This window comes from Hyperolius riggenbachi, chromosome 2 (genome assembly GCF_040937935.1).
Source record: "Hyperolius riggenbachi isolate aHypRig1 chromosome 2, aHypRig1.pri, whole genome shotgun sequence".
Classification (NCBI taxonomy): Eukaryota; Metazoa; Chordata; class Amphibia; order Anura; family Hyperoliidae; genus Hyperolius; species Hyperolius riggenbachi.
Genome location: NC_090647.1, coordinates 16,564,448 through 16,584,884, shown reverse-complemented (window position 1 = coordinate 16,584,884; position 20,437 = coordinate 16,564,448). Strand labels below are relative to the sequence as shown.

At 48.1% G+C, this 20,437-nt stretch overlaps 1 protein-coding gene across 1 annotated transcript; it reads left to right on the top strand.

Moving 5' to 3' along the window:
• Positions 1–28: 28 nt before the first annotated feature.
• On the top strand, positions 29–18,836 carry CACYBP (calcyclin binding protein). Its single transcript, XM_068266503.1, has 6 exons — positions 29–173; positions 3,350–3,554; positions 10,726–10,822; positions 13,022–13,121; positions 17,098–17,195; positions 18,357–18,836. The coding sequence occupies exons 1-6, from the start codon at positions 165–167 to the stop codon at positions 18,511–18,513; spliced, it is 666 nt and encodes a 221-aa protein (XP_068122604.1). The 5' UTR covers positions 29–164; the 3' UTR covers positions 18,514–18,836.
• The last annotated feature ends 1,601 nt before the right edge of the window (positions 18,837–20,437 follow it).

The following is a 20,437-nucleotide window of genomic DNA, read 5'->3' as shown; positions in this document are numbered from 1 at the left end:
AGCTCCTAGCTGCGCCCTTTTCTCGTGTCACGTGACGGGAGGCTGCAGTTGGGCCATGTGACCTTTATACCTGTCTCTAACACCGCCTCCTCCTAGCTCCGCCCCCTTACTGGTTCCAGCGATTTCTAGAGGCTTCCGCAACGCGCCGCGCAGCAGCAGCAGCCATGGAGGAGGTGAGGGGGTCACGGGGCTTCCACTGCCGCTGGGGGTGCTATGGGGGCTCTGCACAGCAGGCCTGAAGGAGGGGGAGGGCTGCTGGAGGTCTGATGCTCCTCACCATAGCGACCATTCATCCTATGTCACTATTACTGGTGTCCTGCATGGCTGTATTTACATACACAGGGCTTTCCCCGCCCTCTGGTGGTGCTGCTGGGGTCTGATACTCATCACCATAGTAACCATTCATCCCACATCACTGGCACTAGGTATACATACACAGGGCTTCCCCCTCTGCTGGGGGTGCTGCTGGGGTCTGACACTCATCACCATAGAAACCACAGGGCTTCCCCTGCCCTTGGGGGTACTGCTGGGGCAGGGGCGTTCCTAGGGTCCTTGAAGATTGGGGGCACCTGTGGGCACAAGGAGAGGCAAAAAATGGGCGTGGTCATACCGTGAGTGGGCGTGGCCAAATTTACATGAACTTAGCAGCGGTGTAAGCTACAGATAGCCGGCCTGCCCATCAAAATATTAGATGGAGCCCCATGTCCTTTATTTGAATAATTGACAATCAGTATAGGCATAAATCAAAGATGTATACGCACATACAATTTTGAATGGTCAATCACTGACCAATTTTACCACCCCCATGCAGTAAGTGGGCCAACAAACAATGAATTTGATGAACAGAGCTAAAATTGGCTAATCAAAATTGTATGTGTGTACCAGGCTTTACAGCTAATACTGTACATAATGAAAGTAGCAGGGATAAGCACACACTGCAGCTAGTTTACTATCAGTACAGGCACAGAGTAACAGCTTATACAGTACATACTGGAGGTAGCAAAGATCAGCACATACTGCAGCTAGTTTACTATCAGTACAGGCACAGAGTAACGGCTTATACTGTACATACTGGAGGTAGCAGAGATCAGCACACACTGCAGCTAGTTTACTATCAGTACAGGCACAGAGTAACAGCTTATACAGTACATACTGGAGGTAGCAGAGATCAGCACACTATGCAGCTAGTTTACTATCAGTACAGGTACAGAGTAACAGCTTAAACTGTACATACTGGAGGCAGCAGAGATCAGCACACACTGCAGCTAGTTTACTATCAGTACAGGCACAGAGTAACAGCTTAAACTGTACATACTGGGGTAGCAGAGATCAGCACACACTGCAGCTATCAGTACAGGCACAGAGTAACGGCGTATACTGTACATACTGGAGGTAGCAGAGATCAGCACACACTGCAGCTAGTTTAGTATCAGTACAGGCACAGAGTAACAGCATATACTATACATACTGGAGGTAGCAGAGACCAGCACACACTGCAGCTAGTTTAGTATCAGTACAGGCACAGAGTAACGGCTTATACTGTACATACTGGAGGCAGCAGAGATCAGCACACACTGCAGCTAGTTTAGTATCAGTACAGGCACAGAGTAACAGCATATACTATACATACTGGAGGTAGCAGAGACCAGCACACACTGCAGCTAGTTTAGTATCAGTACAGGTACAGAGTAACGGCTTATACTGTACATACTGGAGGCAGCAGAGATCAGCACACACTGCAGCTATCAGTACAGGCACATAGGAACAGCCTAGACTGTAATGGGACATGGAGGATGGGGCTCAGGCACAGACACACACAATGGGGCACAGACATACACACATACATACATACATACACAATGGGGCACAGAGGCTGGGGCACTGACAGACACACACACACACACACACACACACACACACACACACACACACACACCCTGGCAGAGTAGACAGTACATTACTACCTCCTCCCTGGTCTGCAGTCTGCCACGCACGGGGTTATCTGCCGCCTCCGCGGCTGCATCCTGCCTGTGTCCGGAGTCCGACCTCCAGGCTTCTTCTTAGTCCCTCTTGGTGGCATGGCATGCGGAGGATCAGCGAGGGTCAGCGGGCACCGGCCGGGCAATTCAAAACTGCACTACACGTGCAGGGGGCGGAGCTACTCACGCTCTCTCCAGTCCCCTGCCTATTCATTCAATCTCGCGCCCCCTGCCTGGTGCTCCTGATTGGGCAGGGGGCGGATGGACAAGGGGACCAGCAGTGCTTCTGAGCGGCGAGCACCGCCCACAACATGGCGGCCGCCGTATTGTGTAAACGGTGGCCGCGCAAAGTAAAAACATTCGTGGCACTCCCGTTGGGCACCCCAGAGCAGTCATTAGGGGCACCCCAAAGCCATATCCGTGGCACGTGCCACCGATATGTGACGCTAGCGACGCGCCTGTGCTGGGGTCTGACACTCATCACCATAGCGACCATCCATCCCACATCACTGTCACTAGGTATACATACACAGGGCTTCCCCCGCCCCTGGGGGTACTGCTGGAGTCTGACACTCATCACCATGGTGGCCACAGGGCTTCCCCCGCCTATGGGGGTACTGCTGGGGTCTGACACTCATCACCATAGTGACCACAGGGCTTCTCCCTGCCCCTGGAGGTGCTGCTGGGGTCTGACACTCATCACCATAGCGACCATCCATCCCACATCACTGTCACTAGGTATACATACACAGGGCTTCCCCCGCCCCTGGGGGTACTGCTGGAGTCTGACACTCATCACCATAGTGACCATCCCTCCATTCATCCCTCATTACTGTCACTGGTGTCCTGCATGGCTATATATACATACACAGGGCTTCCCCTGTCCCTGGGGTTAGTGCTGGGGTCTGACATTCATCACCATAGTGACCACAGGGCTTCCCCCTCCCCTGGGGATACTGCTGGGGTCTGACGCTCATTACCATACTGACCACAGGGTTTCCTCTGCCCCTGGGGCTACTGCTGGGGTCTGACACTCATCACCATAGTGACCAGGCATGGTCTTATCTTAGTTCATGTTCTGATACACACGCCTATTATTTCTTATTGGACATGAGGGAGTGGTAGACATGCCTCCGAAGGGATCACTTGGTGAAGCTGTAGTCTGAATGCAGCTATGACAAGTCCCGTTGTTCTGATAAGGCATCTATGAGGCGCTGTGTCAGATGAATCTGAGGTAACATTGAGGCACTATTCACTGCAGGCCAGGCAATATGGGAAAGCTGTAGATGATAACGAGGAGGTTTCCAGGTAATCTTTGTAGGGAGGATATGAGTGTTGCACCTCCAGATAATCTGCATCTTGTCCCTCAGCTTCAGAAGGATCTAGACGAGGTGAAGCAGCTGTTGGAAAAGGCCACCCGGAAACGCGTGCGCGACGTGCTGATTGTGGAGCAACGCAAGCTGGAGACAGAGCTGGCCAACAAGCAGCAGCTGCAGGCCGGAGAGTCCGTCCACAAGCCGTCAGCCATCGTACCCCCCATGTCCAGCGCCTACACTGTGAAGATCCACAACTACGGTGAGCACACAAGCCTACGGGCTCCGGTAATATTGCCATGTGCAGGCAGCACACACAGGGCGTCCATCAGAAATCACTGGGCAACCCGCTGCACCCCCAAATTAGCTAGCGACCCACACACACAAAATTAGCGAATGTGGAGAGGGCCTGAACTTTTTCCTCAGACCTGCATTTTAGCGCTGGGTCTGGAGCCTGAACAGTGGCCCTACAACACGGGTCTCAGCGGCGACAAGGAAGCATAACCTCACCCCCTGTCTGCTGCCCCCTTACCTGTGCCGCTGCTGTTCATTACATTGCAGATCAGCACGGCGTGTTTGTGTAACAACCTCCCTGATTGGAGTCCTCTCTTCTGTGCCCTTTCCTGCAGCCCTCTGATCCTCCTGCTTTGTATCTCTCTGCCTCGGTCTGCCTGCATGTCGGGTGACTTGCAGGCAGACTGGGGGATACACAGAGCAGAACGATCTGCGGGCTGCAGGAGAGAGCAGAGAAGAGAGGACCCCCAGGCTGGAATCAGGTCTGCAATGTAATGAAAAGCAGCAACGTAGCTTTGGGGACTTCAGAAAGGGGACAAAGCGCAGATTTGCTTCATTATCATGTCTGGGGCCACTATCGCGGGCCCCATACGGTGGTACTGCCCTGCTGGCAGCGCACACAGGGCCAGGGAAAGGAGTCTGGGTGTGCACGTCTGCAGGGTGTGCCTGTGTCTCTCTGTGTGGCCTCCATTGTCCGGCCAGATGCAGAGTGTGCAGGTACAGCTCACCTGTCACCTCTCGGTGCCTCCGGGTTTTCTTTCCAACGTCCCTCAGGATGGCCTCAAAATGAGAGATTCCGTGCCCCTCCCCCTAAGGAAACACAAGCCAATTAAAAAACAACAATAAATAGCTCCACCTCTTCCCCCTATCTTCAGTTTTTTGTGTTTCCCGGTCCACCCGGGAGCATAAGCCAATGTCTGCGACAAATTTTTTTATTTTTTAGCATGGCCTGGTGGTTCTGGTGGGAGCCAGGTCCCCCTGTAATTCCCCCTGTGTGGTCTCTTACTGGGTTGCGGGGCTCGGAAGGAGGCTTATATGGCGGCTGGTGCGTGTCTGAGGCGGCGGTTAGTGCGGAGACTGATGCGGCGGCCATGACGGCGAGATGGAGCGTCCGGCAAAGTTGGATCTCGCGCGGAGTCAGGCGTGCTTACGTATGCGGAGGCACATACGTCACGCGTACATGCGTCTAGGGAGACGCATGAGTCATGCGCACTTTCGTCTAGGATGACGCATTTCCGGGGTACTACGGCTTCTGTGTTTTCTTCCGCCTCGTGGACTCGGCGTCCGGATGTGACGGAGGCAGAGGACAGCTGCAGGTAATTTAACTTTAGTTCATTACCTGGCAGGGGGCGGAGGAAGTTTTATTTAACAAAATGACTATCAGATACAGGTAGGGGGCAGACTGCAGTATTTTTTTCAGAGCTGGTGTCTGATCACCGGCAACCGTTTCATTTTGAAACTCATAGAAGAGGGTTATCGTCTGGAGTTTCAAAGTTTGCCCCCAGTCAGAAAATGTATTACAAATCTTCCAAAGGTTCGCAGCAAAGCAGATTTTTTGTGGAGGGCTGTTGCAAAACTAGTTTCTCAGAAGGTAGTTTGCAGGGTTCCTCTAGAACAGATGAACGGGGGTTTTTATTCCCATGTGTTTCTAGTTCAGAAGCCGTCAGGGGATCAGAGATTAATTCTGAATCTCAAAGAGTTAAACCCGTTTATAAAGGAAAAGAAATTTCATATGGAAAATATTTATTCAGTGAGGAATGTGCTGATGAAGGGTATGTTTTTGGCATCGATAGATCTCAAGGATGCTTACCTGCACTTGCCAATAAATCCGGTGCATCAAAAGTTTTTGAGGTTTGCCATTCAGAAGGGAAGTGTGTCTGCCCATTACCAGTTCAGGGCTCTTCCCTTTGGTCTGACATCAGCCCCAAGAATTTTCACGAAGGTAATTGCGGAAATGATCCAATTTCTGCACTTACAGAACGTAAATGTGATACCTTATCTGGACGACTTCCTGATCCTCAACTTAAACAGAGATCAGTTGAAAAAGGACTGTTTACTATGTCTACAGACTATGCAATCTCTAGGCTGGCTAATAAACACAGAAAAATCGAATCTGACCCCATCAAGAAGTATGAAGTTTCTAGGCTTCATGATAGACACGGACCGAGAAATTATTTCTCTAACTCAAGAGAAGAGCTCAAAGTTAATAATGTCGGTAGAAAGGGATCAGGGGTCAGAAACTCTAACGATAAGGGAATTGATGTCGGTGCTGGGATTAATGACATCGGCAATACCAGCAGTAGAGTGGGCCCAGTCACAATCGAGAATATTACAGAGGAGCATTTTGAGGAACTGGGACAAGACACAGGATTCACTGTCACAGGATATTGATAAGCAGAGAGGTGAAGATTTCACTAGATTGGTGGAGGAGTTCAGAGACTCTTTCCAAAGGAAGGAAATGGAGACAAAACGACCCAGTAAGGGTTACAACAGATGCCAGTGCCTGGGGTTGGGGTGCTCATTGTGCTCAACTACAGGCCCAGGGAAAATGGTCCACAGAGATCTCGAGGAGATCGTCAAATTTCAGAGAACTATTAGCAGTAAAGAATGCCTTGCTAAGTTTCCAGGACAGGATTTGTCAAAAAGAGGTGGTAATTTTTTCAGACAATATGGTGGTTATATCGTACCTCAACAAGCAGGGAGGAACGAGGTCAGAAAGTTTGTTAAACCTGTCACTGGAGATCATGGAATGGTCAGAGAAGTATATAATTTCATTAACAGCAGTTCACATCAAAGGAGAATTGAATGTGTGGGCAGATGCTCTGAGTCGTCAGTTAATACTGGAGAGCGAGTGGGAGTTAAATCCGCATATTTTCAATATGCTGGTAAAGAAATGGGGTCAGCCAATCTTAGACCTATTTGCTACAGCTCAGAATGCAAAGACCAGAGACTTTTGCTCTATACAGACAGGAACCCAGTCGAACCGAATGGATGCCTTCTCAGTCCACTGGGGGGAGGGACTGATGTATGCATTTCCTCCTTTCAGGTTAAAGAGACTCCGTAACAAAAATTGCATCCTGTTTTTTATCATCCTACAAGTTCCAAAAGCTATTCTAATGTGTTCTAGCTTACTGCAGCACTTTGTACTATCACAGTCTCTGTAATAAATCAATGTATCTTTCCCTTGTCAGACTTGTCAGCCTGTGTCTGGAAGGCTGCCAAAATCTTCAGTGTTGTGGTTCTGCTATGAATTCCACCTTCCAGGCCCCTCTATGCACACTGCCTGTGTGTTATTTAGATTAGGGCAGCTTCTCTCTTCTCTCTTATCTTTTACAAGCTGGATAAATCGTCCTCTGAGCTGGCTGGGCTTTCACATACTGAAGAATTACAGACAAGGGCAAAGCTGTTTGCAGGAGAAAAAAGAGCAGCCTGAAACTTCAGTGCATGAGAACTGCAGGGAGAAAGAAACACACAAATGATCTCTTGAGATTCAAAAGGAAGTCTGTATACAGCCTGCTTGTGTATGGTTGTATTTTCTATGTGTGGACATACAGTACATCAACCTACTTCCTGTTTTGGTGGCCATTTTGTTTGTTTATAAACAAACTTTTTAAAACTGTTTTTAACCACTTTTAATGCGGCGGGGAGCAGCGAAATTGTGACAGAGGGTAATAGGAGATGTCCCCTAACGCACTGGTATGTTTACTTTTGTGCGATTTTAACAATACAGATTCTCTCCAGAGAGTTCTTTGCAAAGTGGTAAAGGACAAAGCCCAGATGATATTAGTGGTACCTTTTTGGCCAAAAAGATGTTGGTTTCCACAGTTAGTAAACTTGGCTATGGAAGACCCATTCAAGATACCAGTGTCTCGGGACATTGTGATACAGGGGAAAGCTGTTCATCCAGATCCTCACTGGCTTCAACTTTCAGCCTGGATCCTGAAAGGGTCCTGTTAAGAGAGAAAGGGTGTTCAGAAAAGGTGATTGACACACTTTTGAAAAGTAGAAAGCCTGTCACCAGGAGAATATACTTTCGTGTTTGGAAGACTTTTTTAGCATGGAGAAAGGCTACACGTAAAGGAGTTGGTGTACCTGATGTGTTGGATTTTTTACAAAGAGGCGTGGATCTTAAGTTGGCTCCAGGTACATTTAAGGCAGCCATACACTGGTCGATGTGCCATCAGATCGACCAGCTGACAGATCCCTATCTGATCGAATCTGATCAGATAGGGATCGTATGGCTGCCTTTACTGCAAACAGATTGTGAATCGATTTCAGCCTGAAACCGATCACAATCTGTTCAGCTGCTCCTGCCGCCTGTCCTCCCCCCGCGCATACATTACCTGATGCTGGCTCCCGGGCATCTTCTCCACGCTGCACCGCTCTGTTCTTGCTCCATCTCGGCGCTTCCTGTGTCACTCCGTGACCAGGAAGTTCAAATAGAGCGCCCTCTATCACTGCAGTGACCCAGGAAGCGCCGGGATGGAGCGGGTGCAGCGCTGAGAAGATGCAGAGAAGACGCCCGGGAGTCCGCATCAGGTAATGTATTTTTCATCGGATCGGCCGCCGCTAGCGACGCGCACTTTACCCGCGGGCGATCGAGGGTAATTTCCCGCACGGCGCGATCGACGGACCGATCCGATTTCGGGAGGAAATCGGATCGTCGGCGGCGTTTACCGCGAACGATTGGCAGCAGATTCGATCCCAGGATCGAATCTGCTGTCGAAACGGCCGGGAATCGGGCCAGTGTATGGTCACCTTAAAGGTTCAGGTGGCGGCTTTATCAGTTTTCCTTGACAAGCAGCTTGCTAGGGATCCTCTTATCATGAGATTTTTGAGAGTAATCAAAATGGGAAGATGGGTGCCAGAGAAGATTATGCCAGCTTGGGATCTACCATTAGTTCTACAGGCATTAATTAAGGATCCTTTTGAGCCGTTGGAAAGAATATCAATACATTTATTAACTTTAAAGGTGTTTTTTCTGGTGGCAATTACATCTGCAAGGAGAGTTGGAGATCTTCAGGCACTATCAGTGAAGGATCCATTAATGACTATTTTAGATGATAGGATAATTCTTAGACCAGATCCAGCATATCTTCCTAAAGTGAATTCATCTTATCATCGTTCCCAGGAAATTGTCCTACCTTCATTTTGTGATAATCCAAAAAATTCAAAGGAAAAGGAATTACACTGTCTTGATGTAAGAAGAGCGATTCTTAAGTACCTGACTACGGTGAAACAATTCAGAAGATCGAGTCATTTGTTTGTTTTATTTGCAGGTCCAAATAAAGGGTTACAGGCTTCAAAATCAACTATTTCACGTTGGATTAGAGAAGCAATTGCTATGGCATATAAAAACAATGGCAAAGCACTACCTGAAAGATTGACGGCTCATTCCACAAGATCATTATCTGTGTCCTGGGCTGAAAGAGCAGGCGCATCCCTGGAACAAATCTGTAAGGCAGCAACTTGGGTGTCTCCAAATACCTTCATTAAGCACTACAGAGTGGACGTTTTATCAAATCAGGATCAAACGTTCGGTAGGAAAGTGCTGCAGGCAGTGGTCCCACCCTAGAGGTAAGCAGTTTCTCGCTTGTCTCTCATTTTGAGGCCATCCTGAGGGACGTTGGAAAGAAAAACCTTGTTACTCTTACCGTTAACGGTATTTCCTCCAGTCCCTCAGGATGGCCTCGGTTTCCCGCCCTATAGGGAAAGCGTAAGTATGAAAGGGTACGTTACTAGTTGGCTTTATATGAATATGCATATTTTGGGCTTTAGTAAATTTTTTAGACTTGGTTATTTAGAGGGTGTTTCTCTATACATTAAACTGAAGATAGGGGGAAGAGGTGGAGCTATTTATTGTTGTTTTTTAATTGGCTTGTGTTTCCTTAGGGGGAGGGGCACGGAATCTCTCATTTTGAGGCCATCCTGAGGGACTGGAAGAAATACCGTTAATGGTAAGAGTAACAAGGTTTTTCAGCCTGTCACAGCATCTCTTCTCTATGACGCTCTCTAGTGGTACTTCTCATTACCTGCACCACAGGAGTCAGAGAGGATGCGCTGTGACAAGCTGAAGATCCCGATGGTGCAGACAGGTGAGTGCTCCAGTACATTCTGCTCTGCGTGTGAGGGGGGTACCTAATACCGGAGGCACATCTTACTATACGTGGGGAGGGGGCTGCCTAATCCTGTGGCTATATCTAACAGGAAGAAAGTGCGCAGGAGCCTTGTGTCCGCTATGTAATGCTTCAGTCTGCATATTGGGGAGCCTCAGCGCCTGCGTTTTTGTCATATGCCCAAATTTCCATTATTTGGGGGGCTAGGTTAAAGGATACCTGGGGTGACGTGACATGATGAAATACATATGTGTATGTACAGTGCCTAGCACACAAATAACTAGGCTGTGTTCCTTTTTTTCCATCTCTGTCTGAAAGAGTTAAATATCAGGTATGTAAGTGGCTGACTCAGTCCTGACTCAGACAGGAAGTGACTACAGCGTGACCCTCACTGATAAGACATTTCAACTATAAAACACTTTCTTAGCAGAAAATGGCTTCTGAGAGCAGGAAAGAGATAAAAAGGGGAGTTTCTTATCAGTGAGGTTCACACTGTAGTCTCTTCCTGCCTGAGTCAGGACTGAGTCAGCCACTTGCATACCTGATATTTAACTCTTTCAGACCGAGAAAGAAAAAAGGAACACAGCATAGTTATTTGTGTGCTAGGCACTGTACATACCCATGTCTATCTCATCATGTCACATGTCACCTCGGGTATCCTATAAGGCTGATATATTGTAGCTCATAAGAGTACACTGAAGGTGTCACTACTGTGCATCAGAGAGAACCGCAGTCTAATGTCTGTACCACAGTCTATGGCTAATACTGCAGGAAAGCCACTGAATCCTTTAGGATGCATAGATCCAATCACTAGCCAGGCCAGTTCCACTGCAGCAAAAACAAAAAAGCGCCACGCTGTATGAGGAGATCTCAGCTCTAGCGAAGCGTAGTAGATGCTCAGCTACCTCTGTACGTTGCCTGGGGGTCGGATCCCATATTGTTTACATAAAATAACTTCATAAATAAACAAAAAACTTTCGGAAACTCTGGATGACTCATTTCTTTCCTGTGCTTTGTTTTCAGGTTGGGATCAGTCAGATAAGTTTGTTAAAATCTACATCACATTGAATGGAGTCCAGAACGTTCCAGCTGAGAATGTGCAGGTCCAGTTCACAGACAGGTAAGGTCGCAGGTTCCGGGCCAGGCGGCTCCCGGTGGTTATTAGCCGCTTACTGTGGGAAATGATTGTCACTGGATCTCCAAGAGTTCTGCTCACTGTCTCCTGATTCTGAGTTCCCCTTTATAATGTGGCTTTTCCCCTGTATCTGCTCAGCCTTCAAGGGAACCTTAACTCAAAAAACAAAAACAAAACATGAGTTTCACTTACCTGGGGCATCTACTAGCCCCCTGCAGCCATCCTGTGCCCTCGCAGTCGCTCATGGCTCCTCTGGTCCCCTGCTGCCAGCTAGTTTGGTTTTTGCCGAGTGGGAGTCGGCCGGCCGTCATGCGTACATTTTTACCCATTCCCGCTGGTGTAGAAAGCTATCGCGGACATTAACAAGTACATTTTTACGTGTTACGGGTGCAATGCGTACATTTTTACACATTGCGCCCGTAACGTGTAAGAATGTACTTGTTAACCTTTTCAGGACCACGTGCATGAGATCCTACGCCGCACTTGTGGCTGTTCTAGCCTGATGCTGCGTAGGATCTACGCCGGCCCGCCGTTTCCGCTCCGGGCGCGATCGTGCGCACCCGGAGGGGGAGATTAAGCTGTCATATGACAACTAATCCTCTCCCTCGGATGATCAGTAGCCATCGCGTATGGATGCTGATCACGTGATTACTACGATCGCCGTCGGATCGTACTGATCACTTTGACAGGGACGGCGGCAGGGAGGAAAAGAAGAGTATCCACTCACCTCCCTGCTGTTCCAGCGACGATCAGCGCCCCCCTCTGCTCTGGCCGGCATATCCGCTTCTAATGCTGCTCAGTTCCGGGTCCCGGCTTGATGACGTCATCAAGCCGCGACCCGGAACTGAGTGGCATTAGGAGCGGAGATGCCGGTCGGAGAAGAGGGGGCTACTGCGGCTCATCGCTGGAAAGTAAGTGATGGCTGCTGGCAAAAGGGGGGACACCTGCCACCATGGGGGTGGACACTGCACAGCCAGCCACAGAGGGTATCCGGCCGCCTGACCCCCCGAAACGCGCACCCCCACCCCACCGCAAAATGCCTGGTCCATAAAGGTGGTTAGGTGGCCGGTCCCGAAAAGGTTAATGTCCGCGATAGCTTTCTGCACTAGCGGGAATGCGTAAAAATGGATGCATGGCGGCCGGCCGACTCCCAGTCGGCAAAAACGAAACTAGCTGGCAGCAGGGGACCAGAGGAGCCATGAGTGACTGCGAGAACACAGGATGGCTGCAGGGGGCTGGTAGATGCCCCAGGTAAGTGAAACGCATGGGTTTTTTTTCGAGTTAAGGTTCCCTTTAATGTCATTCTCCTCTGTTTCCCCAACTCACAGTGGCGGGAGGGTCCTCTGTGGCCCCTCTTCTCCTGACCCCCTTTTGTGGGTGTGTGCAGTGATGTCATTCTCCACTGTTTCCCCAACTCACAGTGGTGGGAGTGTCCTCTGTGGCCCCTCCTCTCCTGCCCCCCTTATGTGGGTGTGTGCAATGATGTCATTCTCCACTGTTTCCCCAACTCACAGTGGTGGGAGGGTCCTCTGTGACCCCTCCTCTCCTGACCTCCTTTTGTGGGTGCGTGCAATGATGTCATTCACAGTTGGCCGCGGGCCGGAGGAATTTCCGGGGTCAATTGCGGGTGAACGGGCAAGCAGAAGAGGACAGCATGTGAGCGATCAGGCCGGAGGAGGCTAGAGGAAGCCCCAGGTATTTATGTTTTTATGCTGTGGCCCCATCTCAGGTCCCCTTTAAGTGGCTTTAGTTCTGATGCTTTGAGTCCACCAGGAGTAAAGCGCAATATAAATGTTCTGTGTCTTGTGTAAAGCTAATAAATGTACATATTGCAGAGGAAGGGGTGTAAGATGTTTGTAGTGTATGATTAGAGAAATCAGTATTTACATAAATATGCAGGGAAGTGTTCCTGATCACTCTAAACACTGCAAAGCTCCTCCCTTGCAGGAAGTGACATCACTGGTCACAAGATCCTGAGGTACCAGCATTCCTGACATTGTATTCAGCACAATGTCTGTATTTGGGGTCTGTATACCCTGTAAGTTTCCATGTCCTGTTGCGTGTAGCTGTAGGAAGGAAGCTGCTATTCCTGGTGTGTGCCTAGGCCTGAGTACCCCATGCTGATTGTGCTACAGCTCCCCATGATTTGTAGACATCTATAACACCATCCTTCTGCTTCCACAGGTCTTTTGACTTACTGGTGAAGGATTTAAATGGAAAGAATCATGCCATGACTGTAAATAACCTCCTGAAATCCATCTCTCCTGAAAACAGCTCCAGAAAAGTAAGTCTTACCGTGTTTCCCCTAAAGTAAGACATCCCCTGAGCATAAGCCCTAGCAGGAATTCCTAGCATGCTTGAAATATAAGACATCCCCCGAATGTAAGCCCTAGCAGCAGCCCACATGACACCAGCAAGTCACGCTGAATACAAAGCCTGGATATAGGAGAGCAGCAGTATAATGTGAGGTCTACAGTCCTTTATATGTGTCGGGCAATCTGTGTTTTTGTTGGAGCCAGCCCTCCTGTTCTGTCGTGATAAGCATCAGCAGCACTTCACCTCTTCCCAGGACACACAGCTTATCCTATCATAGCTCTGGGGAGCCTGACAGAGTTCAAGGCCTGCAAGAAATAGACTCTAATGCTGGGTACACACGTTGCGATTTCCCGCTCGATCCGCGGGATCGATTAGATTATTTCCAACACGTTCGATTGGGTTTCGATGGATACAGCCCTCGATTTTGCATATTAACCACTTAAGCTCTCAGTCGTTTTCATTTTATGCATCCGAGCAATGTTCACCTCCCATTCATTAGCCTATAACTTTATCACTACTTATCACAATGAACTGAACTATATCTTGTTTTTTCCGCCACCAATTAGGCTTTCTTTGGGGGGGGTACATTTTGCTACTGTACCTTACTGTAAATGCATTTTAACAGTAAGAATAAGAAAAAAAAGAAAAAATTCATTATTTGTCAGTTTTCGGCCATTATAGTTTTAAAATAATACATGCCTCCATAATTAAAACCCACGTATTGTAATTGCCCATTTGTCACGGTTATTTCACCGTTTAAATTATGTCTCTATCACAATGTATGGCGACAATATTTTATTTGGAAATAAAAGAGCATTTTTTCCGTTTTGCATCCATCACTATTTACAAGCTTATAAAAAAAAAAATAGAGAGAAATATTTCATCTTTACATAGATATTTAAAAAGTTTAGACCCTTAGGTAAATATTTATGTGGTTTTTTTTTTTTTTTATAGTAATGTTTTTAGTTTTTTTTTTTATTAAACATTTTATGTGGGCATTTTTGGGAGGGTGGGATATAAAAGTGTTTTATTTGGGGAAATGTTTGTGTATTGTAATTTTTTTTTAACTTTTACTTGTAGTTTTACTTTTTGGCCACAAGATGGCAATCTTGAGTTTGTTTACATGACGTCACTCTAAGCGTACAATGTACGCTTAGAGGGACATGGCTTCAGAAATAGCTCAGCTTCCGAGAGAAGCTGTCGCTTTTTCAGCGGGGGAGAGGAATCCGTGATCGGGCACCATAGCCCGATACATTGATTCCGTGGCTACCAAATCCGCGGCCGGGAGTGCACGCGCGCGATCGGCCGCGGGAGCGCGCCTGTCCTCCTTGACGTTTTTATACGTCAAGGAGGACAAAGTGGTTAAGTATGCAAAATCGACGGCTGTATTCATCGAAACCCGATCGAACATGTTGGAAATAATCAAATCGATGGAGCTGGAAATCGCAACGCGTGTACCCAGCATTACCCACATGATCAGCAGAATCGATTTCTTGTAAGTGAGAGCCAAAGAGCCAATGGGCTTGATTCACAAAGCCGTGCAAACTGTTAGCACGTGAAGTGCCGATCGCGGACTTTTGCGCACGCAATTTGCCATGATTCGCAGTTTGCACGGCTTTGTGAATCAAGCCCAATATCTGCAAACCACAAGCTCTGTGTATGCTGCTTGTGTTTCAGCATGGCACGCAGTATATACATGCTGTATAGGAAAACTACCAGTGTTTGCCCAAAAATAAGACATCCCCTGAAGCCCTAGCACATCTTTTAGAGCAAAAATGTGACCGTGTCTTACTTTCGGGGAAACAGGTTAGTTGTTTTCTCTGCAGTATAACCAATTAAAATATGTCCCCCTAAACACCTGTCCAGACCAAATGAGGGGGGGGGACAGGCGGTGTATGGACCACCGTGCTTCAGATTCCATCAGTAGTGTTGGTGTTCCGAAGTCGATGTGCCGAATCCAAATCCTTACGAGCCCTTAATGGTGGATTCTGGGTGACTCTGATGCTTCCTATCACTGAATCCGGTTGTAAGTGAACTCTCCCTGACTGTTGGATGTGCAGTGCTGATATGGTGCTGACACATGCTGTTCTGCAGCATTCGGGTCATTAGAATTTGATGTGCCGGATATGAAAACCAACACTGTTCATCAAGATGGATCCAAAGCATTCGGGAGTCCAACTGAAGGTTTTAGGAGTAGAATTGTAGAAACTAAATATCACCACACATAGAACAATAAAATGTTACCTCCTTCATTAACCCTCCTGGCGGTCTATTAAAAACCACAAGGGGGCAGCGCAGCAGTTTTTTTTTTTTTAATTTTTTTGTTTAATCATGTAGCGAGCCCAGGGCAATTGGCAATTGGTCTGAGTGTTGAGTGATAAAGATGCTAATCCTGCATTCAAAACTTTCAAAAAAAAAGTTCTGCTGTCATGGTTTGGAGTTATCCCAAACCTTGTGAACGCTGGCCCTTTAAGAGCCATTGCCAAACAGTTGCATGCTGGGGGTCTTTTTATCTATAATATATTCCTCCTCTTCCCTTTATTTTCCCCCTCCTTCTAATGACATAAGACAGAGCACGTCCTAGCATAGACCTCAGTGGGAGTGTCTGAAGACTCTGGGAGGAGGGCAGATAACTAATACACAATTAGTAGCAGTAGGGTACCAAATCTGGACTCCCAGTTGCTACACACTTTCGGTCCAACGGACACAGCATGGATGATCTTCGTGTCACTGCCGTGTCAACTTTTTATATTGGTATGAGGCTGATGATATTTGAACTTTCTCAGCCATTCTAGCTGAACTTGTGAACTAAGAATTTACGATACCTCTGAGTCAATCCTAATCCCAGGTCTGTGAGCATGGAGTAAACAAGGATCCTTATCTTAGCTAACAACCTCTAACCCCCATTTAGATGGTCTGTTTGAATTAAGGCATATTAATGACATGTATTTTTGCTTGAAAAAAATATCTGTTTTCCCTTTTGATGTTGCATCACGTATAAAGCTGTCTGTACCACCAGCCTGCAAACTAACAGGATATAAGCCCGGCGAAGGCTGCAAGGCCGAAAGCTTACTTATTTTTGTTCATTTTTAGTTAGCCAATAAATGGTATCATCCTGATTTAAAACTTCTTGCTAATACACAATTAGCAAGAGGAGAAAAAAGAGTGAGGGAGGAAATGATGTCAGGATTAGCTTCATTCAAAGGTAACTAAGTGGAAACTGCCTAGAATAGGATTCTCTGCTTTTCCTTTATAAAATTCACAGGAATCATAACGTGGACAGTGCAATACATCTGTTATGTAAGTAGAAGTAGTATTTATCTACTTATATGTGTTTTAGTTCTAGGTTAGCATGGGTGTCACTTGTTCTGTAAAAGGGAATAAATAAGGCCGCCTCCATATATCTATCGCTTCATTATACCTTTAAAACAGCCCTGAAGTGAGAGAAAAAAAAACACTTAGATACTGAGCTATGTAGAGGGAAGACTCTGGATCCCATAGACCCGTTCTGGTCCTCTCTGTGTCCGGCTACCACTGCTGTCCCATAGACCCGTACTGGTCCTCTCTGTGTCCGGCTACCACTGCTGTCCCATAGACCCGTACTGGTCCTCTCTGTGTCCAGCTACCACTGCTGTCCCATAGACCCGTTCTGGTCCTCTGTGTCCGGCTACCACTGCTGTCCCATTAGTGAAATGATTTCACCTTCAGGTTAAATACATCTTCAGCCCTCCTCAGGCAACCTTCGGAAGTCCTCGTGTCCCCTAATATTCCTGTAGTGAAGCGGATCCATACAGCACACACGCGGGTCCATGCAGTACAGATGTGCCCATCTTCAGAATCGCTGCAAGTTCTCATAAACATTCCCCTGTAACATCAGACTTGTGCTTAGTTGGCCCACTTGGAGGAAAGCTGGCTAAATCTTGTATTTGTCCTCTCTGTCGCAGGTGAAGACAGACACGGTTCTTATAATGTTGAGAAAGAAAACTGAAAGCAAATGGGAATGTTTAACACAAGTTGAAAAACTGACCAAAGAGAAGAAAGAGTGAGTATCAGAACTGCTGGGACACTGCGCAGCACGGTTGCTGGGGCGGGGCAGCGCATGGTTAATGAGCGAGGGCAGAATGCGGGTGCTGGGACAGGGCAGAGTGTGGGTGCTGGGTCACTGCACAGAGCGGGTTATAGGCCAGGGCAGAGTGCGGGTGCTGGAGCGAGGGCAGACAAGTGCTAAGCGAGGGCAGAGTGCGGGTGCTGGGTCACTGCACAAAGCGGGTTATAGGCCAGGACAGAGTGCAGATGCTGGAGCAAGGGCAGACAAGTGCTAAGCGAGGGCAGAGCTTGGGTGCTGGAGCGAGGGCAGAGCGCGGGTGCTGGAGCGAGGGCAGACAAGTGCTAAGCGAGGGCAGAGCACGGGTGCTGGAGCGAGAGCAGAGCATGGGTGCTGGGTCACTGCACAGAGCGGGTTATAGGCGAGGGCAGAGCGCGGGTGCTGGAGCGAGGGCAGAATGCGGGTGCTGGGACAGGGCAGAGCGTGGGTGCTGGGTCACTTCACAGAGCGGGTTATGAGCGAGGGCAGAGCGCGGGTGCTGAGCAAAGGAACAAAGCAGGTGCTGGGGTAGGGCATAGTGGGGATGTAGGGGCAGGGCAGAATGCGGGAGCTGAGTGAGGGCAGAGTGTGAGTGCTGGGACAGGGCATAGTGTCGGTGCTGGGACAAGGATGAGCACAGGTGCTGGGACAGGGCAGAGTGCAGGTGCTGAGCGAGGGCAAAGTGCTGAGGCAGAACGTGGATGCTAGGGCAAGGCAGAGCGTGAGTGCTGGGACAGGGAAGAGTGCTGGTACTGAGCAAGGGCAGACTGCAGGTGCTAAGGCAGAGCAGAGCACGGGTGCTGGGATGGCAGAGCGCAGGTGCTGGGGCGGGGCCGAATGTGGGTGCTGGGACGGGGCACAGAGTGGGTGCTGGGACGGGGCACAGGGTGGGTGCTGGGACAGTGTATAGTGTTGGTGCTGGGACAGGGCATAGTGTCGGTGCTGGGACAGGCCATAGTAGGGTACTGGGGCAGGGCACCCACACTATGCCCTGTTCCAGCAGCCATTCTTTCTTTTATTCTCCTGATCATATGTGATTGAGAGATGAGTTTTGGGATGTGGGTGATGTATAGAGCACAAGATATTCTGCCTGCTTAGCTGTATCTATCTTCCTCTTAGGCCCCCGTCGCTGGACTCGGATGGAGACCCCAGTGCTGGCCTCATGAACGTCTTGAAGAAGATCTACGATGAAGGCGATGACGAGATGAAACGAACGCTGAACAAAGCGTGGGTGGAGTCCCGGGAGAAGCAGATGAAGGGCGAGATGGATCTTTAAAGATGGCCGCCTCATCCTTTTAGCCTTAAATAATTCCTCTGCGCAGAGACAGGCCTCGCTTTAATATCTTGAGAGTTGATCTCTGCAGCGTCCATTGTTTACAACGCTTACCCAGCATGTCCACTCCGGCATCTCATCCACGCTGGACGACCAAATGCAACAAGGAGAACGATTTCTGACGTGTCCCGGAACATTGACGAGATTTACCGTTCAACCCTTCCTCCGAGGACCACCGTCTGGAGTTTATTTTATTTTGACATAATTTGTAAATGTCTTTAAATGAGATTTTTGTTTTATATATTAAATTCTGCCAAATGACCAAATGGCATATTTGTGTTCTATTTCTTGAGGATAATGGCTGAAAATTAACGAATCCAGCATTAAAATCCTATGTGGGAAAAGCTTTATTAGTCCAGAGTCTCCCCTAAACGAGCAGTAATGGACGTGCAAAAATCACTCTATATTTGTTGGTGACAGCAGCCAAGATCCAATTACTTGTATCTATCCTCTTTCTCCTAAAAATGCCCTTTTATTTTAGCTATTCAACATTTTTATTTTATATTTAAAACTAGTTTCATTGTCTCTACTCAATGACACATTTATTGAAGTATGCCAGAGCTCAATCTATGAATTATTGACCCTTTTTATCTCTTTTTTTTTTTGCTCTCAGAAGCCATTTACTGACAGGAAAGTGTTTTATGGCTGTAATTCTCTCTGAAAGTTATGCTATAGTCGGACCCGGTCCCGACCCGGATAGAAAGGATGAGGAGGCCAAGCAGAGAGCTTATACTGGCCAGCAATGATTGCATTTGCAATTAGCAGAGCAGTGTAAACTTGTACTGCTCTCTGCATAGAAAGTAAACATTTCTACACATAGTAAATGCTTTCAAATTTTCCTTTTTTGCACCCAAGAGTAGACACTGAAATTTTAGTTTTGGGAGTTTGCTTCCACTTTAAATCCTTCAGCCTAATCACTTGCCGTAGTGATCATCCTCGGTGATTGTGCGGGATTGTTTTGGACAGGCTTTACCTGTACCACCACTGATCTTCAGCTATTAGCCAATCAGTGCATTTTGCTCTATTGAGAGGGAAAGAGGTAGGGTGACAAGCACAAACTACCACTGACTCTGTAGGTATGGTACAGAGCCTGTGTAGGTACGGTACAGAGCCTGTGTAGGTATGGTACAGAGCCTGTGTAGGTACGGTACAGAGCCTGTGTAGGTACGGTACAGAGCCTGTGTAGGTACAGTGCAGAGCCTGTGTTGGTACAGTTTAGAGCCTGTGTTGGTACAGTTCAGAGCCTGTGTTGGTACAGTTCAGAGCCTGTGTTGGTACAGTACAGACCCTGTGTTGGTACAGTTCACAGCCTGTGTAGGTACAGTTCAGAGCCTGTGTAGGTACAGTACAGACCCTGTGTTGGTACAGTTCACAGCCTGTGTAGGTACAGTTCAGAGCCTGTGTAGGTACAGTTCAGATCTAATCACAACAGAGAAAGAACATGTGTGCATCAACCAAGTGAACCTGACAAATCTGGCTTTGCAAATTTGGCCTATTGGCTAATCACGAGACATTGCTCATGCAAATAAGCATTTGCTTTCGCATGCCTAAATGTGCAGGGTCAAAACCAAAAACCGCAAAACAATCGCCCTGCGGGAATTAGTTCATGCTATATAGCACTATCCAGGCGCGCCACGAGGAGGCTTCCCATTGCCCCCATACAATCGGGGGGCCGCGGGGGTCCAGGCGGTGAGAGTGCCTGGGACCCCCGCGGCCCCCCGGTTGTATGGGGGCAATGGGAAGCCTCCTCGTGGCGCGCCTGGATAGTGCTATATAGCATGAACTAATTCCCGCAGGGCGATTGTTTTGCGGTTTTTGGTTTTGACCCTGCACATTTAGGCATGCGAAAGCAAATGCTTATTTGCAT

Coding starts and splice junctions, on each gene's coding strand:
- CACYBP (XM_068266503.1), top strand. Junction 3,555..10,725: donor TGTGAAGATCCACAACTACG/GTGAGCACACAA, acceptor CTTTGTTTTCAG/GTTGGGATCAGTCAGATAAG. Junction 13,122..17,097: donor CTGAAAACAGCTCCAGAAAA/GTAAGTCTTACC, acceptor TCTCTGTCGCAG/GTGAAGACAGACACGGTTCT.